This window comes from Callorhinus ursinus, unplaced genomic scaffold (assembly GCF_003265705.2).
Source record: "Callorhinus ursinus isolate GAN/ISIS: 27379988/994484 unplaced genomic scaffold, GSC_fseal_2.0 scaffold13, whole genome shotgun sequence".
Classification (NCBI taxonomy): Eukaryota; Metazoa; Chordata; class Mammalia; order Carnivora; family Otariidae; genus Callorhinus; species Callorhinus ursinus.
This window is the reverse complement of record NW_027397075.1, coordinates 33,154,625-33,182,046: the sequence shown is the minus strand read 5'-3', so window position 1 is coordinate 33,182,046 and position 27,422 is coordinate 33,154,625. Positions and strand designations below refer to the sequence as shown.

The 27,422-nt window shown below is 48.2% G+C and overlaps 1 protein-coding gene across 1 annotated transcript in view; it reads right to left on the bottom strand.

The window, feature by feature from the left end:
• Positions 1–20,234, bottom strand: part of TNN (tenascin N) — a 51,197-nt gene extending 30,963 nt beyond the window's left edge. Inside the window, exons 1-6 of the mRNA XM_025877472.2 lie at positions 19,829–20,234; positions 18,224–18,598; positions 17,474–17,737; positions 13,983–14,168; positions 12,622–12,711; positions 3,598–3,861 (exon numbers count right to left, since the gene is read on the bottom strand). Coding sequence (XP_025733257.1) covers positions 3,598–3,861; positions 12,622–12,711; positions 13,983–14,168; positions 17,474–17,737; positions 18,224–18,598; positions 19,829–20,234 — 1,585 coding nt within the window. The remainder of the gene's footprint in view (positions 1–3,597; positions 3,862–12,621; positions 12,712–13,982; positions 14,169–17,473; positions 17,738–18,223; positions 18,599–19,828) is intronic.
• Positions 20,235–27,422: the final 7,188 nt, after the last annotated feature.

Genomic DNA, 27,422 nt, shown 5'->3' with positions numbered 1-27,422 from the left:
TTTCTCTTGTTACCTGTCGGGGCCTTGGTGTCGGCCTTCTTGCTCTCCCGGGCTCCCTTCTGGGCCCACACCTGGACTGTGTACTCCATGCCTGGCCTCAGGCCCGTCAGGACGGTGCTGTTCTGCTCCTTCCCCACGGACACCTCCCTGGTGTCCCCATCAGCAGAGGTGTAGCGTACCATGTATTTGTCAATGACAGCTTGCACCGGGTCCCAGGAGACAGTGGCCGTGTCCTCTGTCACCCGGTCGGCGGCCAGGTTTGTTGGGCTGTCAATTTCTTTAAGAGAGATGAAAGAATGTAGCGTTTACTAACTCTCTAGTTCCTGAAAGGCCAGCACATACACAGACAAAATGATGATCTCGGCAAATTTCAGAGTCTGTTCTATGCCAGTGATTGGGATAACTTAAGGGTTTAATTAAGCAAATGATCTGAAATTCCAAGAATGAGCTAACAGCATTTAATGAGATGTAGGGTCTTCAGACAAAGCGAAAATAATCTCAGCTCTATAAACTTTACCCAAAAGTAGCCTTTGGATTTGGTCTTCATATGCAAATTTCTCCTTTACCCTGGATTTATACAATATACTCTTTCAGTTCCTGACTCCTTGTACCTGAAAGCAATTATACTTCAATAAATCTCTACATCAGCTCTAATATTTTCTTTGGGAAGAAAAATATCCTGAAGTAGAGAGCTGTCAGTTCTTTCCACATAAAACATTATGTCTGCGGCCAGAGAACTAGAAGACTTAAACTGATGGTATTTGAGGTCTGGGCGGATAAAAATAATCTTACCTGCAGAATCTGTCTGGGTTTCTATGCAGTTAAATTGGGTTGGAATCTGGGTTCCACTGTTCCCTACTTGCTACCTTGGGCAGACTGTAAACCTTAACTCTTGGTCCCCTCACCTCCAGGAAGGAGGAAAGAGCAGTACCTACCTCACAGGTTAGGGCAAATCACAAGTGAGATATTCATATGGTAAATGCTTAAATATAAGCTCTTTGTTATTACAAGTGCCATTTGAGGCATGAAATACCCCTTTCTCCTTAAAACGTGAACCCCTTGAGTCGGAAATCCAAGTAGTGTGGTGCATGACTAACATGCCTTTACATTCCTGTTTCAAAAACCACGTCCTCAAATGTCTGAGCTTTCTGTGACAGCAACTGCATTTCCAACCTATGCACCATTGCTGGACATCACAGCCAGGCCAGGTGGGCGGAACACACAGCCAAGGGAGACAGCTTGCCTGGGGGAGCACAGAGTTCCGAAAGCGCTAGGGACAAGGGACATAGAAGGAGGAGTTTCCCTCTGGGATTCTCATCTTTCATTATTCCACTCTCATAGACCCAGCCACCATCAACACCACTTAAGATTATTAAGATAATTGCATGTTAAGATAAGACAGAAAAAAAAAACCCCTGTCCTATTCTTATACCCTACACCTTTGCATATGCTGCTCCCACGGCTGATGCCCACCCAAGGGTCTAGACTCTACTCTCTTGTCACCTCCTCCTACAGCCTGCCATGACCCCCTCTCCCATCCCAGTCTGTGTTAAGTACCCTTTTTTCTGGTTCCCACAGTTTCCAGGGACACTTGTTGACTCTGGAAATAACATAACTCACTGCACTTTATCTTTTTTCCTTGTCTTCTCTACCCACACAGGTGCGGATGCCGTGGGCACGGACTATGTCTTTCATCTCGGTACCCGCAGAGCCTAGCTCTGTGCCTGACAGCACCAGCAACACCATATCCCAGTGGCCCCCAGTAATCTGGGGTGCTAACTCACAGCACCCCTACCTGACAGAGGGGAAGACTCTTCTCTATTCCAACTTCTACCATCTTAAAAAGACTGACCCACGTGCTTCCTTTTCACAACACTCAAAATCCTACTAAATGGAAAGCCTTGTGTAATATAACCCAGGAGGTGGCAATCTACAGCCCATGGGCCAAATCTGACCCGCTGCCTTCTTTTATAAGGTTTTACTGAACACAGTCCTACTGGTTCATTTACATATTATCTGTGGCTGTTTTCGCATCTCAATGGCAGACCTGAATAGTTGCAACAGGGACTACAGGGCTGGAAAGCTGAAAATATGCACTCTCTGGCCCCTCACAGAAAGTGCTGACCCTGCCTTTAAACCAATCTAGATCTCACCATCCTTACTGGCAGCTTCTCCTTCCCCTGGAGGAGATAAGGCCTACCCTGACCCAGGAAGCTCCAAGCCGTGAAATCCATCAAGGGCTGAATGCTGATTAACATTTGCTATGGACTGAATGTTTGTGTGTCCCACCTCCCCCAACTCCTATGTTGGAGCCCTAACTCCCAATTTGATGGTATTTGGAGGTGAGACCTTTGGGAGATAATTAGGTTTGATGAGGTCATGAGGGTAGGTCTCCCATGATGGCATCCATGCCTAATAAGAGACGTGAGCTTCCTCTCTCCACCACATAAGGGTGTAGGAGGAAGGTGGCCACCTAAAAGCCAAGAAGAGGCCTCTCACCAGGAACCAAATCAGCCAGCACCCAGATCATGGGGCTTTCCAGCCTCCAGAATTGTGAGAACTAAATTTCTTTTGTTGAAGGCCCTCAGTCTATGGTATTCTGTTAGAGCAGCCCGAGCTGACTGAGACACCTTGTAAGAAATAATCATGACTGTCACCTACATAGCGCTTGGCTGGGTGTTGGGCACTTCCATGAATTAACTCATGTAACCCTCCCAATAACCCTATGAAGCAAATACTCATATAACCTCTTTTATAGACTGAGGAACAGAGGCAAAGTGACTTACCCAAAGCCACTCCACTAGTAAACGGCAGAGCTGGGATTAAAACGTGGACAGTCAAGCTTCTGAAACCACATTCCTAACTTAGTATCGGCTTCTCTAAGCGTCTCTATACTAACTGACTGTCCAGAACAGAGACCGATCTATAAGTGAATCCTTTTCTATGATTTCCTGTCAAGTGTCTGGAACCTCAAGTGGGCTCTGGGATGAGATTGCTCTGAATTCAGGGACAGGAGCAGACGAAGCTTTAAGCATAAACAATGTCTGGGATGTGCCCCCCCTGCCGTCTCAGGACATCTACAAGCCCAAGCTGAGCAGAACAGCTAGGTGAAGTCTGGGGACGGACCCTTCTGGTTTCTGGAAGCTTCGAGGCAGAATCAGTACATTTGATGACTGTTGACTCAGGATGCAGACCATTTCCGTGGTCTGAAAGAGAGTTTCTGATTATAAGCCAAGTGCCTGTACAGCCTCTGCAAATGGAGATAAGCATTCAAATTCACTGTCAGCCAAATGTTTTAAGTTTTAACGTCCAAAAAAATGAAAATTAGGAAGTGTTACTCTGCTCTGAGAGAACTGCACATGGAATTCTAACCCAAATAAGTATGACTTTCTGTGTAAAATAAAAAGGCCGGTTTCTTTTGTTCAAGGTTAAAATGGGAAAAATCATAATTGTGAAATTTTAAATTGCTTTTGCAACCCCCTTCCCCACCTCTGCAAGCAGAAGAGCTGATGTTGGGTGGGCATTGGCCTCCTGATTCACGAATCCGCCTTCTCCCTGCCATGAGGAAACCCGTTTAGGCTCCCATCCCTCCGTTACCTGTGAGGGCACTGGTGTCGGCCTTCTTGCTCTCCTGGTTGCCCCTCTCGGCCCACACGAAGACTTTGTACGCCTCTCCTGGCTTTAGGCCCATCAGGACGGTGCTGTTCTGCTCCCTGGGGACCGCTGTGTCCTTTGTGTCCCCATCAGCAGAGGTGTAGCGTACCACGTACTTATCTATGACAGCCTGGACGGGGACCCAGGAGACCACTGCTGTGTCTTCTGTCACTCGGTCAGTGACCACGTTGGTTGGGCTATCAATTTCTTCATGAAAATATGAGAAAGAAAAATTAGAGAAAGACATTTGGTTGGTCAAGATCACAGCGGCTTCAAGCTCTAGTTCATCCAGGTGACCTAGTTCTACAGTGCACACAATGCAAGAGGGTCTCTCCGTCCTCTGTGACAGGTGGACAACTGGCCTCTGCTTGAACCCTCGGCTGAGGAACCACCCCCACCCCGAGGGATCAAACAATCCCTTCCATTTTGAGACCGCTGAGCATGCTAGACATTAGTTCCCACAAATGTAGCCACTTGAAGTGGAAGTCCTTCCAGAGTCACATAGAATACACCTCATGCTCTTCTGGGAGACCCTCCAGCAGGTGTTCAAGAATAGTTACCACTCTCCTTCCTAATTCTCCTATGATCAAAACACCTTCACCTCTCCAACCATGCACTTGCAAGTTACTAGTTTTTACATTGTTAGATCATATCCTGCCATACCGTATAGTATCATATTATACTTCCAAATTGTAGTTTCTAGAACTGGCACATTTAGATTGGCCCCCTTTCTCTCCCTGATCAGGGAAAAAATCCCCAAAACTCAGTCCATTCATTCAGCAATTCGCTGAGCATTCATTCCATGCCAGGGAATATAATGGCACTCAGGAGTCACCAATGAACAAAACCACCAGAAATCCCTGCCTATGCAAGACTGATGTTCTAGAAGGACCAACCCAGAACAACATGTCCTCTGTGTCCTGGACACCGTGCTCCTCAATAACATATCCTCAGACCACAGCCTCAGAAAATCCCTATGCTTTTTCACACGTGTCCCTGTTAACCCAGGGGTTCTCGACCTTTGTCAACACTGGGCACCTACTAGGTATCACCTACAGAGAGTTCATTTCAGAAGGTCTCAGATATGTGCTGGCATCTCTGCTAAAAAAAAAAAAAAAATGCAAAACTCAGCAGGTGATTCTGATGTACATCAAGGGTTGAGAACCTCCACGTTAAACCACATCTTTCCTACTTCAGCATACAAAATATATTTCCTAAACCCAATGTTTATTCTTGTTATATTTTATCTTATGGACTTCAATCATAATTTAGTCCTTCACTTAACATGCTGATTTTCCTTTCTAGCTTATCATTTACAAACCTAATAAGTAAGCCATCTGAGCTCGGCAGCCATCAAGGTCACAGACGAACGTGCCTCACAGAACAAAGCTGAGGCATGCCCTGAGAACCCTGCCTATGTGCAGATCTATATCCTTTTGGGTAAAGACACACAAAACAGCTCCTTACTCTCAGAAATTCAAGCAGTTTTGCTTCTCACCATCCTGTTCTAGTTCTCCTGGCCCAGGATTCTCCAGCAGAGAAGAAACGACTTTACATAGCTGCGTTTTTTTCACATCGACTAGAACCACCTTCCTGGAGCACAATGGCAGTATCTTATGTGTGTGCAAAGAAATATGTTCCATCACCAGAGGCTGTGCATATTTTATTTAATAAATCAACTGTCATTGATTGAGCATATACTAAATTCAAGGTGCTTTTCACATATTACTTTATCAAACCTCGTAGTAATAACTCAAGGCATTTATCAGATTCCCCACGTACTAGTTTGGAAAATTAATAATAGTGATCATTTTTAGAGCACTAATTGTATACCAGGCTCAGAGAGGTTAGATGACTTAGCCAAGGTCACTTGGCTAGTAAATGATAGTCACTTACACATTCTACACACCTTCCCTGAATGCCTAGTTGGAGCTGGGAATTCAGTTTAACTCAGTTATAAATTAAAGTGTGCCCCCCCCAAAAAAAAGATACGTCAAAATGCTAACCCTTGGTATCTCAGAATGTGACCTTATTTGGAAATAGGGTCTTTCTAGAGATGAGCAGGTTAAAGTGAGGTCATTAGAGTGAGCCTAATCCAATAAGCCTGTTGTCCTGATGGAAGAGGGAGTTTGGACACAGAGCCTGACACACAAACAGGGAAGAAGATATGGAGACACTCAGGGAGAAGCCAGCCATGTGGCAGGAACGCTGCATCTATAGGGCAAAGAATGCCAAGGATTGCCAATAAATTGCAGAAGCTAGAGGAGATGAGGAATGATTTTCCCCTAAAACTGTCAGAGAGAGCACGGCCCTGCAGACACCTTGATTTCAGGCTTCCAGCCTCCACAACTGGGAGACAATACATTTCTATTGTTTTAAACTGCCCAGTTTTTGGTACATTGCTATAGCAGCCCTAGGACACTAATACAGTTGGCCCTGGAACAATGCAGGAATTAGGCCCCTCAATTCTGCTCAGCCGAAAATCCACCTGTAACTTTTGACTTGCTAAAAACTTGACTCATAACCTACCGTTGACCAGAAGCCTCACCGATAATAAACATTCGGGTGACACATATCTTGTATGTTATATGTGTCATAGACTGTATTCTTACAATAATACCTCCTTCTTCTTAGTTTTTTCAGGATTTCCAGGCTATGGTTTGTCTATGAGTTTTTCTCAATTGTCACAAATCTCAAAAAAAATTCCAGTGTATTTATTGAGAATAATCTGCACATGAGTGGACCTAGCAGTTCCAACCCATGTTGTGTAAGGGTCAACTGTATAAGCAATGAACAGAATAAAGACTCTCTGCTATAGAATTTACATTTTCCTGAGGGAGACAGACGATAAACAAGTAGTGATGGCATTAGGAAGCTCAATAAGGCAAGATACAGGAATAGAAAATGCTGAACAAAAGACATCTGTGAGCTTAGACAGGGAGGTCAGGAAAGAACTGGCTCACTGGGAAGGGAACATCTGAACAGAGACTGAAATGAAATGAGGCAGTGGGCCACATACAGTCTGGGAACCTCATTCCAGGCAGAAGGAGCAGCATGTGTAAAGGCTCCGCTCCACATATTCAGGGAACAGCAAGAGGCCAGAGCATCTGGACAGAGTCAGTGAGGGAGCTGAGTAGCTGGAGGTGAGACCAGGGAGGTGAGGGGTGAAGTGGATTGTGGGCGGCCTCCAACAACTGTGGCTTTTGCCCTGAATGAGATAAGAAGCTTCTAGGGGTTGGCACAGAAGAATGGCATGATCTGACCTGCGCTACCAAAAGATCCCTCTGGCTGCCAGAGAGAGTAGGGGTGTAGTAGGTCGAGAGTAGAGGTCACCTGGGAGGCTGCCCCAACAGTGGGAGAAGACAGGAATGTGGACCAGTGTGGCAGGGATGAAAGTCATGAGAAAGGTTGGACTGGGGAGATTTCAAATGTACACTTGTCAGAATCTGCTGACAGAGTTCATATGGGACACAAATCCATCCGTCCATCCATCCATGTTATTTTGAGGCCTGAGCGATTTGCAGAAGGGGGTGAACCTTTACAGAGATGATGGAGAGATCTGAGGGAGGGCAGAGTTTGCAAAAGAAGGTGGGGAGAATGGGACCAAGAATTTGTACCTGGACACTTAAAAGTGCTAGGGCCAAGATGTGAACCATTCCTATCTGTCAATGCACCTCCACTTTCTATGTCCCCCAAGCAGCACTATCACCAGCCTTTTCTTATGGAAATAGAACTATAAATAAATAAAATCAAGTGTGATCTGAAAGCTTCCTGCAATCTGAATCCAGCAGCAGCAGGGAACTGGAGCTTATCACGACAACTGGAACAGGGAAACAGTCTTACACTGTTGCTTTTGGGAGACAGGCTGGGCAGAGTGGGCAGTGCAATCGGGAGCAAACAACAACAGGGCCACAGCCTAGGCCTCTGGAGGCTGGAGCAGGCTCTCAGAGGATGCTCAGGGGCCGGTGTACACAGGAGAGAGAACTCTTTCCCACCCTGCTCCCCTTTCTGCGCAAAGCATTCTGCAGAGGACAGGGAGGGAATGAAGAGAGCCTCCAAAGGTAATAATGTCAATCTGGGAAACCAGTCCTGACTTGGGAATGGGGACATTTAGAATGGGAAGTGAGGATGGGGAAAAAGAGGGCAAGAACACCCCACAGTCCTGCCTCTTAAAGTTCCTGGTCCTCATCCCTCCAAAGTGAACCACATCTGTACAACCCATGGTCCCAGCAGTGCCCCTCACCACCCCTCCCTGGCCCAGATCAGCACTTGGCACCGTAGCTGCAGGACCCCCAGCACAGGCCTCTGCCTTGTGGGGTCAGGGACCTCTGTGTGTGCAGCCCTCTCAGGATCCACCATGCCCACGTGAGTGTAACCAGCCCTGATGCATCTTGTTCCCTTAACAGTCCCAGAGCACTCGAGGGATGGAGAGCCAGGAAAGGCTTCTTGGCCATGAAGAGTAATAAGGTAGGAAGGAAAAACAGAATCCTCCCATGCCAGGGTTCTAGAGACCTAGCCCAGACAGATGTGACTTTTCCCGGTCATAAAGCCAGTTAGAGGCCTGGCCAGCCTGGAACTCGGGACTCTGCCCTTTCCCTCAATCCCCTAACCAACCACCCTGAGCCAGAAGGAGGGTCTTCATGGAGCTACTCCTCTCTGTGATAAATCTGAGGATGGGAACCAGACACCAAGACACAGAAGCAGGACAGCCTCAGTGATGGGATCCCGATGATGGGCCACATGGCTGGAAGAAGCCAGCTGAGCAAGACCAAAGCCTCTCTGTCTGCCAAGAAGGGGTGAGGGGATCATAAACAGTTCTTCCATGGAACACAGCCTTCCAGTAGCTGCAGACGGCTGGCTGAATCACAGATGAGTCACAGCGGGAACCTCAATGAGGAGACAGGCTCTCCTTCCCAGGCCTTAACTTCCTTCCTTCTCACCTGCTGGACACTAGCAGCCCTGATGGGACCTTTCTTGGGGCCATTCAAGGTCAAAGACTTAAGATAAGACTTGGTAAGTAGACCTTTGAGTTGCATGTGTTAGAATAAAGAGCATCCCCACTTCAGAAGATCTAATTTACAAAACTGAGTGGACAGAAGAGGCTAATTAAGGGCTCTGGGCACATCGGGAAAGTTTATTCCACTTTATAATGAGATTTGCCACCGGGCTGGGTAGGGTACAGCTGTCCTAGGTCTGCTAGAACACCAGCCTCACATGCCCCTGTTCCAGCCCATGGCCTCAGGCATTCAGAATAGCTTTCTCCATTCCCAGTGGCTACTTCTAAATCACCCAGTTGGCATAGTGGAAAATGGCACAGCCAGGATCTAAAATCTACAGGGATATGGGCTTGGGGGCAAAGACGGAGGATAGGGCCTTATGCCCCTGGTTTGAAAGTGAGTTCCTGGAAGGTGAGGCCTTCCTTCGGAAGACAGCAGCCATGCGTCCCCTCACCTTGCTTCCTCGGGCCTCCCCGACTGCTTTCACTGTGGCAATAAAATTATCCCAAAGACCTCACTTGTAGAGAATGTGCTCAGAGATCAACCTCTCTTCCTGCTCTCCTCTAGCTTTGCTTCTGGAAAGGTTGTGATTTGACCTCAAGCAAACCTCCGTTCAAACGCCGCCGTTCACTAGTTCACCCTGATCTCCTTAACTGTGGGGGCTTCCATTTTTCTCACCTGTAAAGTGGGAATAATAATGCCTGTAATGCTATTATAATGACAAAGATAATGTGTACGGAGCCCTGAGTACCTAGAATATAAGGGATACTCAAATGATGAAGATCATTATTATTTTTCAGCCACTGGGTGCACATGGGTGGCTGTGCGGGAGGCAGGAGCTCTGAATGTTGACAGGAGTTCATCTTGCAACATGAAGGAGTTTAAGAAGGAAAGTTTTAGGGGCTGGGCCACTGCAAATGCAGCAGTATGTTTGGAAGGCAGTAAAAAGAGAAAAAGATCCAAAGAGAGGCAAAATTGCTATTTCATGGCACTGTCAAAGGGAAAAGTTCTAAGAAAATTGTTAACACGTGACTATGCGAAGCTGTACGTTCTGCTGGGCATGGGAGCTAGTGGGATTATAACAAAGCAAGCAGGCCTTTGTCCTGGACTCACCACAGAAAAGTATGAATCATGGAAGTTATGAAAACACTTATAATAATGTAAAAAAAAAAAAAAAGAGGGACTTTAAGCTCATTTAGTCCAACCTTTCCTTTTACAGATGAAGAAACTGAGGACAAAGGGGTAGCATCACCTCTTAGTGGCCTGCCCCTCCTGTCTTTGGATATGGGGTGGCCGGGCGAGTCTGGCAGCGAAGTTCAGGGCCCTTTCCCCTAAAGACACTGGCCTGGCTGATGCTCGCTGCTCTGAAGTTGACCTGCTTCTGGAAGATGCTTCAGTGCACTCTGAGTGTCTTAACAGGGTGAGAATTTTCAATTGACCCCTTCCCTTTCGTGGATTAGTTCCACTGAGTGACTTATTAAATGGAAAATACCTGAACTGTGTCATTTCTTCCCTGCACATGGTTATGCTGTTCTTAGATTCCAATGTCTTTTTCCATCTCAGGCAATGCAAAAGATTTGGAAAAAAGAGAGATTCTTTTTTCCCCCCTTAAATGAATGAACAGTCTAGCCAGGTTTGAAAGTGTTTCCTGACCTCAGAAATGATTATGTCTTTTTTTTTGTTGGACACATGACACAAATTTATTTGCTACCCAATAAAATATCCCATCCCACTTTTAGAATATAATTGACAATAAAAATGCTTCTTCAGTGCTCACATTCTAGTTGGGATAACATACTTGAAAGGTTAAGTAGCAATTCAAGGCCATGTGTGATTGAATGCTCTAAAAACTCAGAGGCAAAAACGGTTGCTCTTTAATGTGGTCCCACAAGGCCTCGGTGGAGAGGCTAAGGTTGGAGCTGATCCTGGAAGGATGAGTGATCTTATTGCTATGAGCCCCTGAAGGGCAAGGACCAGGACTTTTCATCTTTGGAAGAATCTAAAGGGACGATGTCTCTAGTGCCCAGCAGTACTCTGCAATTAGTTTTTGTTTAATTAATTGATAGCTTGAATTAATTGAATTCCTGATTGAATTAATGGATAGCTAGAGATAACCGTGGAGGGTTTCCTAGGCTGGTGTAACATGAAAAACCCATAATGCAGAGATAAGCCTTCTGTGTTAAGAAACCAAGAAACAGAGACACCTGGGTGGCTCAGTTGGTTAAGCACCTGACTCTTGATCGCAGCTCAGGTCTTGATTTCAAGGTTGTGAGTTCAAACGCTCCATGCTGAGTGTGGAGTCTACTAAAAAAGAAAAAGAGGGTGCCTGGGTGGCTCAGATGGTTAAGCGTCTGCCTTCGGCTCAGGTCATGATCCCAGGGTCCTGGGATCGAGTCCCACATCGGGCTACCTGCTCCTTGGGAGCCTGCTTCTCCCTCTGCTTCTCTCTCTCTCTCTCTCTCTTTCTCATGAATAAATAAATAAAAAAAGAAAAAGAAAAGAAACCCCAAGAACAGTCCAGCATCAGGAAGGTTTTCCATTGGGAAGTAGGAGTGAGGAGAACAACAGCCCAGGATGGTCAGATCCAGTCCGAAATCAATGAGGAGTCACAGAAATTTTTCTAGTTAGGAGGTAAACAGTAGGAGAATTAGCCAGAAACAATGGGTGAAAAGGTAAAAGTGGGTGGAACTTTAGTTTTGTGTCCACCAAAGCGGATAGCCTAGGTTCAAAGCCCAGCTCTGTCATTTCTTAGCTAGGCAATTCTGAGTTTAACTTCCCAGTTTTTGTTGTTGTTGTTGTTGTTGTTTTAATGTGACTTAGAAATAATAGTAGGACCTACCACACAGTTACGGTGAAAACTAAATGAGATCATTTATGAGAAGTACTCAGTTAGCATAACGCCTGATGCATAGGAGGCTCTCAATGAACTCACAGCTAACAAGAAAGCCAACGGAAGCAAGGAAGTCCTTGCCATTTTCCACCCCACTAAAAGTTTTTACCAGTCCACCACTCAGGCAGGCTGCACAGTCTGTATTGTCTCATTCCTAAATGAAGTTATAGCTTTCCTTTCACAACTGTCTGACTCGAACTTTCACAGTATAGATAATGCGATCTGTTAGGCAACCGAAATAGCGAATTCCATTCCTGCACCATCTCACCACCCTGGCTAGCTCCTGCCAGGACAGAATCGTGTAAAGAACTAAAACACGTTTCAAGGAAGTCTCAAAATTCAAAGATCCCTTCTTGGCCAGCTTCAAGGACTAGCCTTCCCCCAGTGGCATTATAGTCTAGCTCACCGGTTCCCAACTTGGGTTGGCAAGAGCTCCGCCATTGCAGGAGATGCACCATTCCACACAGACTCAAGCATTGGCTCAAAACTCAAAGCTACATGGACTAGCTTACATATATGACTACAGGGATTTCAGATTCTCTTCTGATTCATAAATTACAAATCTATCATCAAGTGTTACTGATTTATAATGTCTATCATTATGTATGTTTTCTCAGTCCACAGATGTTCAATATACCACTGCTCCCATGTGAGAGTCTTTAAAATCTTTTGACATTTTAAAGCAGAGTGCTTGAGTGTGATCATCAAGGAAAAAAACACAAGAATAATGGGAAAAAAATTACAGATCACCTGTCTTAGGTAATAGGGAGTTGTGTGCCTAGGTCCAAAATAATGAATAAAAATAATACAGTGATAAGAGCTAATAAAATAAGAAGAAAGATGTCAGAAATGGCCTTTCCCCTTGACTCCAAGATCCTAGGGGAAATTTTCAATGGTAAAACACATTTCAAATAGGAAAAGTTTCCTTCCCTTCCCCAGCCCCACAACACAGATGTCAGTACACAAAGAGAATCTCTCTACATACAAATCCCAGAGTTTTTATCCAGAGAGGAGTCAGCCAAGAAAAATATCAGAAAGCATACTGGAGAAATGTTCACAGTGCTTCTAAATAGCTCCTACCTGTCCTGCCATTCAGGAGAATCGGTTTGCCCTCCAGTTCTCCTTTCATGGGAACAACGGTGATCTTATATTCTGTCCCGGGCTGCAGACCTGCCAACAAGCATCCAGGGTTCGGTGAGTTCAGGCTCCAGACCCTCACCCCCAACCCTGCTCTCCCCCAGATTTCCCTCGTGAGGGGAGGTGAGGGGCTATGCTTCTTACCCAAAGATAAATCTAAGGCAGAGAAAGAGTGGTGGGGCCCGTGGAATACAAGGCGTCGTCGAGGGGCTTACAGGGGTGCGGGGGGCCAGAGTGGATAAGGTGAAGGTAACGGAGCTCCTTTGTTGGGCTGCCAAGCACTGATTTCCCAATTTTATTTATAGCCCAAGTGGCTTTCTGCCCCCAACAATCCTATTCCCTCAAAAGTTTCCTTCTGCCTCATTGTAATAATTAGCCTAATTTTATTCCATTATTTTCTTCTTTGCTTTCCCTTTTTTTTGTTTGTTATTTCTCTGCAGCAGTGGTTTGAATAACTGTTCTCTGTGGCACAGATATCCAGACTGTGGCAAAGTACAGGCAGAGAGCAGCGTGTGGGAAGCCCACACACTGCTCTCCGCTCCGCGGACCCTGGGAACCCCAAGAGGTCCTTCCAAGATGGAGCTCACAGAGTGGACAGCAGAGGAGGACTTAACCATGGAGCTAATAAGCCTCAGGGCCCCCCTTCCCTGCATGGGCCACCTCCAAGGGTATTCACTTGGGTATTCATGATTGTGTATTGTTTTCCTTAAAGAGAGCCCTGAAAATTCTCTAAGCTTCAGGAGTCACAAAATGTGATCCAGCCCTGCATGGCCCTGTTTCCTTAGTGGCCATCAGATTTCCAGCGCTCAGCAGATAAACTAGGTCAGCTGGGACAAGGACCTCCCCACCCAGGCCTCCCAGCATCACTCCTTCCATGCAGCATGCCTAATAAACCAATCTCTCTCTCACTTCCTCTCTCTCTCTCTCACTTCTTCTCTCTCTCTCACACACACACAGTACACACACAGTACACACACACACACACACACACACACACACACACACACACACACACACACCGTTCTTCGAAAAGGAATGTCTGTACCAGCATATCCACCCTGAGATATAGACAGGGTTTTCAAGAGGACATTGGGCCTATAATCTGTCAACCAGGTGCTCTGAGATGCCAGAGTCAGCTCTGGGATGCTAGAGCACAGGTCTGCAGGCCTACAGATTGGGCTCTTGTCTGGGAGTTTCCAGGGTCAGAGTTCAAAGTGATTCCTAGGGCCCCAGGACCCTCTGTGCACACTGTCCCCACCTCAGCATCACAGCAAACATCCCACATCCCCAGTGTTGGCTCTTACCTGTGATGTCATATCGGCTCTTAGGGTCACTGCTCTTGGGCACGGTGACCTCAGCCACCTCCTGCCCTGTAAGGGGGCCATACTGCAGCTTGTAGTAGTCCACCTCAATCGGGGGGTTCTCCCACTCCACATCAAGTGAGTTCTCAGTCTCATCCGTCACCCACGCGGTGCCAAGCACGGCAAGATCTAGGGCAGGGGTCAGGGAAGACAGGAGAAAGCAGTGAAGAGCAGAGCTCGGGCAGGTCTGGAGCAGAACGTTGGCTACCAGGTCAGTGCCCTTCCTTGACACATTGAGAGCATGCTTCAGCCCAGGGCACAATCCTTAACAGGTGTCTTAAAACCACCAAAGTAGCAAATAAACTGTTGGCTCTCATATTATTCATGGAGGACAGACTATCTTCTGGGAAAGCCTCCTCTCTCCCATCCCATCGGATGCCATGCTGCCCTCCCTATCCAAGCCGCCATGGGCCAAGCCCTGGACCACACTTCTCCAACCAGCCATCCAAACCGCCAGACCCAGGGGTCAGACTGTCCTGAATGAAACACACCCTTAAGCTACAGAACCCTGCCCTCAAAGACTCAATCCCAGGAGGAGAAGCTAAAGTGCAGGGAATGCATTTAAAATTTTCTGGAGTATAATACTGATAATACAACCAGTGTCTTCCTCCATCTCCCAAATTACAGCTCCTTCCTTGCCACTCAAATTCTCCTACAAAGACTAACCCTAGGGAAAACTATAAAATAGGTGAATTTTAACTTGGTCCTTCTGAGTATCTTTCCTGTGCCTTCTACCACAGTTTAGACCTGGTGACCTCAGCTGCCCAACCTGTCCAACCTGCAGAGGAAAGTTATTGTACCCATTTATTCATAGTCAAGTATTAATGGCTAAATGTTTATCCCACCACTTGGAAAAAAATGAAATTATAATGATTCATGCAAAGGAATGGATCGCTGATGTGGTTCCAAGGGAAGAACTTTCAGGTGGTGGCTGGGGAGGGGACTGGTTTTTTGAGAGCACCGTGAGTTCCAAGGGCCATATCCAATGGACATACCCACTGGATGTCATCTGACCCAAAGTTTGAAGCCCCTAGGCTCTCAGCCTTGCCCCTTCCTTGGTCACATGCCCACCTTCACCACCTTGGTGGTGCTCCCTAGATGCTCCCTAGGCTGGCTGACCACTTGTCAAGGACATGGCACAGAGAATTTATGCATCAGGCAGGGGGTGAACTTGGTATTCTTAAGGTCCCTTGGGTCTGAATGTTTCTGATTCACTCTCTTATGAACAGAGAACCTCACAGAGGCTTTTCTCTGAAGAATTTCCTCCCACCTACTGGCTTCCATCTGCCAGGCTCCAGGTTCTTCCTTCAAAGATGGGAATTCCTTGAGGGAACAGGTCAAGAGGTCAGTAATGAAAGTGACTCAAGGACCATAGAAGGGTCCTCTACAGCTCACAAGCGAAAAAGCAGAGACTTAATGCAAATATTCAAGATTATTATGGGGATAAGTGTCTCTCGGACCGAGGCTCCCCTGAGGAGCAAACAGAATGGGTTTAACATGAATCAGATTAGACAGAAAGACAAGCTTTACAGTTGCAAGATTTTCCAAGCCCTTAGCGCAGAAGCCAAGAGGGGTTACTAAGACTTTCAGAACAGCTGTCTCTGCTCTTCATTGGGAAGCTTTGGGCACTGGCCTGTCTAGAGACAGAGGCAGCCACAGACAAAAAGGGGGAGCTGGCCTGGTTCTCACAGGTAGGCTTGGGTATGCTCCCACTGAGCATAAACAATTTCACAGAACATCAACATCAGGCAGGCCACTGTGTGGCCATGATAGCTGAAGACAAAACAAGGCCATTCCGTAATCATGTCTGAATACAGGCAAAAACAATAACACTGTCCAAACCACACAAACAACCCAATATTCTCTCCCCTGACTAATATGAGTGACTACCCTTCTTCACTGATGATGGCTTCAGCCTCGCTCTAGTCTGCTCTTTCTAGATAAGGTTCACTAAGTTACCAGTCATGGAGTTAACTCCCCTTGATGACAGCATGCAAGCCAAAGCAAACCCCTGCTGCCTTCAACTTCCCCCAAATCACCCAACACAAGCCCCAATTCTATCCCAGTCCTTCCTAATGCTCTTACTGAGACACCCACAACTCCTGTCCTGTGTTGTCCCACACTCCAGCGGTCAATAAACCCAACCTGCTCAACTCCAGCGGTGTCCTGAGGAGTCGATGGTTGGAGGGGATTGATAAAGGCAATCACAAATTATACTCCCAGGATGACAGGTCCCTCATGGCCCTTTCCAACATGGAGCCATCATGAGCCTATTCCTCACCACTGAATAGGACAGGCAGCCTGATCTTTCTGCAGAGACAACCATGTGCCCAAAAGCCCAGCCATCTGGGTGTCCCTGGATCTCTCCCCAGGAGTTTAGTGAAGGGTGGAGGCAGCTGATTTTTATCAGCATCTAGAACAGTGCCTGGTACACAGCAGATGTTCAGTAAAATAAGATGAGTGAATGAAAGGATCAGAATCACTCAAATAACTAGGTTTTCCCAAGCTCTTGAAGATCTAAGTTGCTTTAAGAACTTTCATGAGAAAACAAGAATTTCTAAACAGTAAGCAGTGAGGCTTGTCTCTCCAAACATTTTGGTAACATTTGGTGGTACACTGGAGACTCTGTCCCTCCAGATCCATCTTTTGTCCTGCTGTGTATCTCAGATTATGACCTGTATGAATTGTGTTAGTCAGATCCCCTTGCCCTCTGGCTTCTTGTTACATTCAGCCAGTAAGTTACCAGAATATCAGAGGGCAGGATAGAGAGTTCAGGCAACTGATCTCCTCCCTCACTCCCAGTGAGGCCATGGTGGACCACCTGCATCTCTACCCAGAAGTGCCTCCGCAGGCAACTCTCTCCTACAGCTCTTTTTGTGTCCCACTACCAATTTCCATCCCTCCCCCTTCAGAATGGGGTGGATTCCCCACTGATGCTAGTCCTAGAGTGCTTCACCAGCCAAATCCTACCCATCCATGCCTCTTCACTAAACTGTCTTCAATTATATGGTTTACTCTCTCTCTTTCCTGCTAAGATGAATCTGATACAGGTGGCTTCAGCAAATCTCCAGCCATCATCCCAACTCCAACTTGCTGAATGGCCTCAAAGCCTCAGTGAGGGCTTGGGTATACAGGTATACTCCTTGGCTGCTTGTGTGTGGCTGCAGGGCAATCAGACCTTACTAATCTTAGGGACGGAGAAGACTCCTTGAGCCCCAATCCAGCAGGCTCTATTACTGAGTTGCAGGAGCCCAGAAAAAGGAGCAAGAACTGAGATTTTTCTTCAGAAACCAGGATTGCAACAGCTACGTTTTTCAACTGCCAAATGAGGGCAATGTTCTGAGTAGTAGAAGGGTATTTGTGGGGACAATGGAAGAAAACATTTAAAATGGGGCCTTTCCTGGGAAACCTGAGGCATCCCACTGCTTCCTCACCTGTGGTAGCAAGTAGATGCTGTGGGCTGCTGGAAACCTCTTTCTTCACGTTGCGCAGGGTAACTATGTACTTGGTTCCAGGCTGCAAACCAACGATGTCATAGGTGTGCTGCTCCTTGGGCACTTGGATCTGCTTCCCAGAGAGCTCCTGCCCCAGAGGGTAGTAGCTGAGGAGGTAGTGGTCCACCTCGCTAGAGGGCTCCCAGCTCACCAGTAGGGAATCCTCCGTGCTCTTGAGCAGCTGTAGGCCCTGGGGAGCCACCACTATGCAGAACAGGGAGAGGAGAGGAGAGGGTGAGGAAACGGGTGGAAATGCATAACCAACGTCTGGTCACCGAGCACCTACTATATCCTTAACACTGGCGGCAGGTTAGAGCACACAGCGCCTGTGTAGAGCACCACTCTGGACCCCCCCACCACCACCACCCCCGCGGGAAGTTACATAGTTGGGAGTTAACACCGACTCACACACACTCACACACACACAGCGCCATCAGATCACAGACCACTGGTTCTCAAACCAGCAGCATCAGGATCACCTGGAACTGGTTATTAATGCAAATCCTCGGGCCTCACCCCAGATCCCCTGCCTCAGAAACTCCGGCTGACCCAGCAATCTGTGTTTCACAAGCCCCCCTGGGCTTCCGAGGTGGACTAGAGGCCGCGTCCCCGCGCAGGACCGGGCGTCTTGATGGCTAAATGGCGCCGGGGCGGGGCAGGGAAAGGAGGGAGTCGGGCCTCTCGGCTCACCCTGGGCGCAGTCGAGGCCTCTGAAGCCCTCCTCGCAGTAACACTCGCCCGTGTCGCAGAAGCCGTGGCCGCTGCAGTCGCCTGGGCAGCGGCGCTCGCTGCAGTCCTCGGACGTGAAGTCCTCGTGGCACTGGCAGACGCCGCGCACGCACGCGCCATGCCCGCTGCAGTCGTCGGGGCAGGCGGGGTAGGCGCAGTCGGCACCCTCGTAGGGCGGCTCGCACTCGCAGCGACCGGCAGCGCAGCGCCCGTGGCCACTGCACGCCCCGGGGCAGGCGGGCCGCTCGCACGCCGCGCCCTCCCAGCCCTGCTCGCAACGGCAGGTGCAGGTCTCCAGCGAGAAGGTCCCGTGGCCGCTGCAGTGGAGGCTCCCACCTACCAGCAACAGGAAAGCAGGCTGGTGGTGAGAGCCGGCGAGCCGGCTGGCCCGGCCTGGGCCCCGCACGGCGCGTTCTTCGAAGGAGGGCAGGGCCCAGGACGAAGACAGAGGTCTGCCCTTTCCAACCTGGGCCAGACTCTGACCTGTGACAGCTACAAACGTATCCTGCTTTTACGCCCCCAAACGCCACGTGAAGTCCCTCCCCTTTCCCTTCTCATCCAAGCGCTCAGGTGAATTCTGGTTCCCTCCGTTCTAAATGGAGGTAAGTATTTAGGACCTAACTATGAAGACGCCTGGACTGCTCCAGCCTGGGGTCAGCGTGCCAGCTTATGCTGAAGGGCAGGGCTCCGGAGGGTGGGTAGGGGTGGGGGGCAGGCAGGTGAGATCCAGGCTGCCTGGGAGCAGCCTGGACCTTAGCAAGGCTGGGTCCTTGGGAAATGAGCCCAAGCTGGATCCTGGAAAAGTGGGCCTGCAGAAGATACCCAATAGCCCAGTCGCACTATGGGGTTGAAGGGTGGGAAAAGGGATCCCCCAGGCTCCCCTCTCTAACCCCCTGGCCCTCAGCAGCCCAGCTACTGCTTCTCAGAACACCCTCTTTCCTTCCTAGACATTTTTGCCCTGGAGGCTCCTTGCAGCAGTCTGTGCTGTGTCATTCATGGCCGTGGCCCTGGTGCCCAGTTGTCCCTCTGGTGTACAGGAGATGCTCTCAACGGTAGCACTTCCTCCAGCATACCCCTCATTATGATTTGGATCCGCTTTGCTAAATATCTACTACGGGCCTGGAAACTTCTGTACAGCGCCTGTAGTCCTCAGAACTGGACAAATTGATAGAATTATCCTCATTGGGCCATTTAGAAAACTTCAAGAATTTACCCAGAGTAACACCACTAAATAGTGACGAAACTGGGGCATTTGTGCCCAGTCTCGTCTAGCTCCAAGGCCAACCATCTTTCCTCTCCTTCCCACTGCTTTCCCTTCCCATGGAGATTGGATTCACAGATCAAAGAGCACCCAGGAGCATAAACCCAGGAGTCCGGACTCACGGTAAGCGTTGCCGGGCCTTCTCTACCGAGACTTGCAGATACTGCCTGGAGCTAGTGCCAAGGACAAGACCCCCCACCCACCCCAAGAGTGAGGTGGGAGCGCACCAGACTCACAGAGAGCACCTGGCACGTAGCAGGTGTCCGTTCATGGTTTGTTGAATGAATAACAAGTGGCAAGCTCACCAGCAGCAACTTGGCAGCAGCGCTGGACATCACACTTGTCCTTCACCTCCGCCATCTCCTCCTCCAGCTTCTTCACCCGGGCCAGGAGCTCTTGAATGCTGCCTGCTAGCTCACAGTCCTTCTGTGGCGTCTGCAGGCGGATGTTGTGCCTGAAGATGATGTTCTGTTCCTCAGCCTCCCCTGGGGCCAGGAGCGAGGCCCTGTCATCACTAAGGGGCTGAGGGTCAGTCTCCACCTGGACCAGGGCGGACTTGGGCATGTCAATCTTGTAGGTGTGGCTGACAGTGACCTGTTGCTCTTTGTCGCTGCAGCCGTGAGGTTCAAGGGTGGCTGGGGCTGATGCCACCAAAAGCACAGAGCCCAATAGGAGCCCCAGGGGGAAGCACAATGTCCCCTGAAGACCCATCCTCGGAGAGACAGGGAGCAGACTCTGTAGGAGACCTGTATCCAGAAAAGATGCAAAAGACAAGCCATGGGGATTTGCTGATGGAAGCTGGCCTTTTGAATGGATTCTAGGAGCGCACAGGAGCCTGAGAAATGAGCAGAAATATTTCATCCTATAGGTCCTGAGGATCCAAACCAAATGTTTTGTTCCTTCTCACACATTGCCCATTCCTGCCTCCTGTCTTTGCTTACACTGTTCAGTACCTGGGAGACCCGCCTCTTCACCTCTAATTCTATACTCACCTGACTAATAATAACAAGGAAAACAATTGTCTCCTATGAAAGGCCTACTGTGACTGGGCTTCCATCCCCCCACCCCTAATCTATACCACACTCCTAATATTACCCCATCAAGACCACCTAGAGAACAGCTGCACATAGAGACCTCCCCACTGTGAGAGGCAGTGACAATGTGCTGGAAAGACAAGTCAGGTCCTAGGTGTCTAGCCTTGCAAAGGCTGCTTATTCTGGCGTTAGCCTCCTCTGGTCAAGTGGGAATGGTCACACCTATTTCACCGCATTATATGTGGAGAGCACTTCATACCATGCCAGGCACACAGGAAGTGCTCACTAAATGCTTGAGGTTTGGGTTTTAATCAACTACTGAGTATGCCTTCCTTTTCATTCTCATTTTTTTTATTGTGAAGGATGATATTTATCCTGAAAAGAGCACACGACAAAAATGGTATCATTTTCGTGAATTGTTATAAAGGCAACCGCCATGGAACCACCACCCAGCTTCAGAACTAGAATGTTGCCAACATCCTAAAAGCCTCCACAGGCCCTCATATGATGCTGCCTCTTTTCCAACTTGGTAGTCAGAGTCAGCAGAACACCATCAAAAGGAGTGGACCCGAGCAGATAACTCTGTTGGTCATGAAAAGGAAGAAAGCATCATTAAACCCAGTTTTAATATTTTGTAAAATCTTTGATTTCTAAGAGTCATGGTTTATTTAGTATGAAGAAGTAGAGGATGAAGGCCCCTGGCAGAATTATCATTAAAGATAACAATAATAGCATTATTATAATATTACCTGTTATTTATCAAGTTGCTGCTTTGTGCCAGGCATTGCCCAGGGGCGTTAACCCTCATAATTAATCTTCACCGCTGCCAAGTGAGATTAGTGCTACTTTGCTTATCCTGGGTGAGCAACCAGATGTGCAAGGCAAAGTCACTTACCAGGGACTGTCCAACTAGTAAGTGGCACAGTCGGGATTTAAAACTAGGTCCGACTGATTGCAAGCCTGTGCTGGCTCTGCATCCATATGACCTTCTGACACAAATAACACAGGAGCATAGTATATATACCTTCCCTATGTAATTCCCTCCTTTGGGCAGACACCCTGGGTGTTTTACCCAAGGGATGCGCTACCACTCTGAACTAAACCATGCAGCACCCAAGGAGAATTCTTCAGATTACCCCTTTGCCCCACTCACTCCTTCTTAGTTCTTCCTATAATCCAAAGCATGCATTATTGATGATAATAACTGGGGCGCCTGGGTGGCTCAGTCTGTTAAGCAGCTGAGTCTTAATTTTGGTTCAGGTCATGATCTCAGAGTCATGAGAAGGAGCCCCAGGTCAGCCTCCACACTCAGTGTGGAGTTGGCTCGAGGTTCTTTCCTTCTCCCTCCCCCTCTGCCGCTCCCCACCGTTCACCCACAATAGATCAATAAATCAATCTTTTTTTAAAAAAAAATTATATCTCACCTTTTCTGAGCACTTACTATGTCCCAGGAACTGGACTCAACATCTTGCAGATATAATGGAATGGTCAGTGAGCCATTTCTTATCATGGGATTTGGACAGTGGGTAATAAGGGCCCACACATTCTAAAGAGAGATGCTTTACTGAAGCTTTTCTGGGAGCAGGTTGGTTTGAATAGAAGGTGGAGGGCAAAGAGACCAGTACCTGCCTCTTGCCCAGAGGAATTCAGAGGTGGGAGTTTGCCTGGAACAGCCTGCATAGCAGAGATTGGAGGGAGGGCATTGTGCACCCCAGAGTTTGGAGAGACAAGAATATGGAAGTCCTGCCATATGAGGTCAATGCCTCATATATAAGGCAGCTGGGGGCCAGAGTTGAAGTGCAGCCCCGTGGCTCAGCAGGAGTGTGCTTCCCCAGTGGACAACCCATGGGAGGAAGTCCCCAGGGGGTAGAAAGCAGACCGTCTGAAAAACCCACAACAGATTCCCACAAGAGGGGGCGGGTGGAGCCAGCAATGGGAGCAGCTAATGAAACAAGGGCATCCGATAACTAGAAGGAACTATAATAGCTCTAATTAGATAAAAATCCCTTTTCCCTTCCCTTCTGACTCCCCTACCTGCCTCAGTCAACAACCTGGGGAAGCCAGAAGCAGCCAGGCAAGTTGAGGGAGGCAATGAGGGAAGGAAGGCACCAGGCCCACTAGGGCCCCTGCCCTCCAGCTCACCTGCAGATCCCTGATCCCAGATCAGGCCTGAGCTGGGTGGGAAGAAAACATGGGGCCGGAATAGAAGACTGAGGCTCTCCTATTGGGATAGACCTGCCCTTCACAGAAGGGTTCTCTTCCAATACTAAAACTGACCAGGAAGCTCTAGAATCTGCTTGGGATTTTTGTCAGAGGAGTGGGGGGTAGCGAGCGGAGGGAGATTGAGGAGGGCCAGTAGAGCGAATTGGAACACAGGTATAGGGTAAAAATAGTGATATTTCACAACTGTTGTCCTCAGAAGTTCAACCCCATGATAACACAGTCACACATAGCTCTGTTCCTTCCCCAAAGCAGGAACTGAGACTCAGGGGCATCAAGCAATATGTCCTTGGTTATGCAGCAAAAGTACAAAGCTGCAGACTCAGTCTGCACAGTGTCCACTAACTGAGCCCTTAACCTCCCCCCACCCCAGCACTTCTGTCACCCCCAACAGCCACACACACTGATCTCAAAGGCAACCTCTTTGTATGGAGTTTTCACTGTCCCAAATCCCCTTCCCAGGCAACAGTAGAGCTAGGAAAGTGGGTTGGGACTTCTCTGCCCACTCCTGCCATCCAAACCCCGCCCCCACCCTATGGCTCCCTCTCTTCTGAGACGCAAATGGAGTACAGATGGCTTTTTGAAGAAGTTCTGCACGAATGCAAAACAGCCACAGACTCCTGCCATAAACCGCAGGAAGGCTGTGCGAAGCCCAGTCTCACTGTGTTTGTTTTTGGAAGCCTGGAATATAAGAAACCCCAGAAGCCCTCGTAGGAGCCCTCGGTGTCGCCCGTCCTTCTGCCGCCTGTCGCTAGTAACAAGATGTCCTCGCTAATTGCAGCCTCGTGGATTCCCCGAGTTGAGCTCAGATTTCCTTGGGCAGGGTGATTGTTCGAGAGAAGATGGGAGGGAGGCATCCTCAACCTAGCACTTCTGTCAAGTGTAATGAGCGAGAGGAGAAGCCTGCTGGCTTTCCTTTCAACACGTGGCAGGAGAGACGTGCCTGGTGGAAGAGCATAGGGAAGGGATGACCTCAGCAATGCCGCTGGGACGCACAGCCGTCTGACCACAGACAGAGCTCCGTCACAGAGAGGGCAGACAGGACAATAAATGTCACCCAGGAAAATGCAGGATAACTTTCCAAGCGGGCATGATTTTTCTCTTGAGGAATCACTTAGTAAATGCTGTAGGAATGTTTGAGACAAAGGGTATTTACTGGCGTGGAATGTGCCTGTGGGAAGCCACAGGAAACCAGGTGTCCCCCAGAAGCAGTCTCATTGACTCCGATCTTGTCTAATTCTGACTGCAAGAAGGAGTTGTGGGGAGGTGGGGGGCAGAGGCATATTAAGACTCAGGACAGGGCGCCTGGGTGGCTCAGTTGGTTAAGCGACTGCCTTCGGCTCAGGTCATGATCCCGGAGTCCCCGGATCGAGTCCCGCATCAGGCTCCCTGCTCAGCAAGGAGCCTGCTTCTCCCTCTGACCCTCTCCCCTCTCATGTGCTCTCTCTCTCTCATTCTTGCTCTCTCAAATAAATAAATAAATCTTTAAAAAAAAAAAAAAAAAGACTCAGGACAAAGGCTGCCTGGCATGGCCTTTTCAAGAAAGGCTCTTTGAGGTGTGTGCTGCTGATCCTCAGCTGGATGGCTGGTCCCCCTGGTTCTGCCCTGAGAGACACACTGATGTCACAGGGCTCTACATCGGTGCTCTATTCATTCTCTCTTGATGGCCATATCCACCCCTGTGGCTTCAATTTCCAGCCACACACTGAGGGCCCCAGAATCTATAGGCGGGTTCCTCACCCAGACATCCCTGTCATCTCAGGCATGGCAGCGGCCGTGAATATGTGGATCCCCTCTGTGTCTCCAGTCTCATAGCACAATCCTGGCCAAGGTAATATTTGGGGCATTAATAATAGCACCTAGGATTTTCGCGCGTGTGTTTATCTGATGATGGGGACTGTGTCAGGCACTTTATAAATGGTATTCTCCCTTAGTCCTCACAATCCTGGGAGTCCATCGATATCATTCGTTGTTACAGGTGTTCAGAGAGGTTAAGGAGCTTGCCCAAGGGCACACAGTTAATAAGCAACAGAGCTGAGACCAAATGCCAGGTCTGTCCATTCTCCCTTTCTGTGTTCTTATCTCTCTGCTATAGGTACTGCCCCAGATAAAAAAAGCCAGTGAGATTACTACATGTGAACAAGAAACCAGTGTCCTCTTGCCTATCATATTTAAGAGAGGGGTTCTTCTGAAAATAAAATAAACTCAAGGCTTACTGGGTGCTCAATTCAATCTGAATTGCTCTGTAACTAAATCTTATGCCTGTACTTCCTCTGAGCAGTGCCAAGGATGATCTCCTAGAAAGATAATTAGTTTTCCCCCAACAAGGAGGTTAAATCCTGCTCGCTTCTCATGAGATATGGAGAAGTGCCTTCCCAAGAGACACAAAGTAGACCAAGACTTCTGTCTGGAGGGGCAGATGTCAACCAAGGCTGGGCCAGGGAAGAAGGGTGGACCCTGAGTCCCAGATAGTCCTCTCCTATCCTAGAGCAGATGGTCTCCACGTCACCTCATTTTCCCCAAAGGAGGACACACACCCTGGTCAGAAATAAAAAACACCACTTACAACGAAGAGTGGCAGCCAATTTCTAGCCACCATTACAGATCTTTCTACTTAAATTCAGGGCTTTCTTTGGTTCCCTCATTACCTCATCCTGCCTTTACAATTAACCACAAGCAAATGAGAGCACTGCTTTGGGTTTTAGAAAAAATGTATCATCCATTTCCAGTAGAGTTAAAAAGATATTTTTTAATATTCTGCCCCCAAATGACAGGGTGGACGTCATTGAGCTATGAAGGAAAGTGGGGCAGATGGTGGCTAGGGATGCACTGATGTCACAAATGTCACCTGGCAAACTTGTCACTCCTTCCCCAAACTCTCTTGGGCATATTCTGCCAGTGATCTACAACACAGGCCCTGGGTGACCCCAAGGTCTTCTGACCCAAGTACTTGGTCCAGGAGAGCAAGTTCTTGGGTGCCTGGCTCAACTCTTCCTGGGTTGGACACCTCAGCCTGCTGATTTTGCCTCTGGATCTTTTTCTCTTGTAGTAATGCAAGCATGGGAGATGCACAAACCAGTCGTCTTTCAGCTAGGTCACACTCCAGACAAACCAAATACACAGGAAGATTTTTATTTCTGGTCCCTGTGACACTGAACCCTCCACACAGGTATACCATACAGGATATGAGACACCAAGGGTAGGTGAGAATGAAAAATTGGCTTCGTGTGATAAGACTTAATACAGGGACATCTCAGGCATCATTCAGTCCCTCTTTTTCTAGGTCTAGTGGACCACACCCAGTGAGTACCCAAGAAGTACTTATAGATGACTCACACTGCCATGCAAGACCTCTTTTCCTGAAGAGCTCTTTCTACTACATCCGCCCAAGCAGCACAAGCTAGAAAAGCTAACACAATGGTGTCTCTGGTCCAGCCTCAGCACTCATTCACCTTTTCATGGGTGGTCACAAGCTGGTGTGGCTGTTTTGTTCCATCAACCAAATATTGATTTACCTAATGGGGGCTCAAATGGGCGATGACAATGGTAGTTCCCATTTTCTCAGCTCTTATGATGTGTCAGGCTCTGTGCTAAGCTCTTTTAAAGCTTTTCCTGAGCATCAGGCAAAGATGTCCATTTACACCATGGGAATGAAACCCCTTCTCACAAAAAGCCCTTCCTTTTGCTTTCATGGGAATACATGGGCTCATGCACAGTGAGAAGATAAAACGGGCACAGGGCATAAATTCAGGACCTGCCTTCCCCCTTCCCCACATCCAACCACATACCCAATCTCCAGAATGACTTTAAAGCATCACTTTAGACACACAGGTGTGGGGGGCTTCTGATGACAACCTCTGTTTCAGCTGAATGATAATGAAGAGAGGCATATGATGAAAATGTTGCATTTCCTTTCCTTAGTTTAATGTGTGGTTTTCCACATATTGAAATAATTTTAAAGTTCCAGCCTTCTTCCAAAGAGTCTGGGTCCCATCTGCACTCTCTGGGTCTCTCCTTGAGACCAACAGTACATATTCAGATGGTGGCTGGTTGACATTAGCAATGAGTCTACTGTGGTGAAACCCTACAAAGCCCCTACCCATTCAGGGGCCAGGCTTCACATCTTAGAGTCATCAGTTCAGAGACTGGTGGCTCCAGATGCTGCTCCAGAACCTAAACCACGATCTCATGTCTGTATCCAGACCCTACAGGAGCCAAGGCTCTGGAATGAGCAGTGGATGGACAAGAGTTTCCACTGGCATGATTTCTACAGGCATCTTCTCAGTCTACCCTACATTTCAAACCACAAAACAGTGCTGGAATAGAAACCAGAAGCCACAAGATGATCTGAAGTCATCCTGCCCAATTTTCCCTCCTTAAAGACTCGGCTATAGCCACAAACTTGGGGACATAGCAGGACTCAAAGTTGCATGAAAGAATGTCTGGTTTGGGGGAGAAGGGGAGTTCCCTCCTCCCCTGGGAAAAGTGGTAACTGATGTTAATACTTTCTATTCCCTCCAGAGTCTGCCCAGCATCATCACCTTGACTCTGAGTCTCCAACACACACTTAAATGCCAAAAAACACTGATTCTTCCCATGCAGATCCTGTGCTCAGCGGTCATCAGTCTGTAGTCCTGGCTGAGCG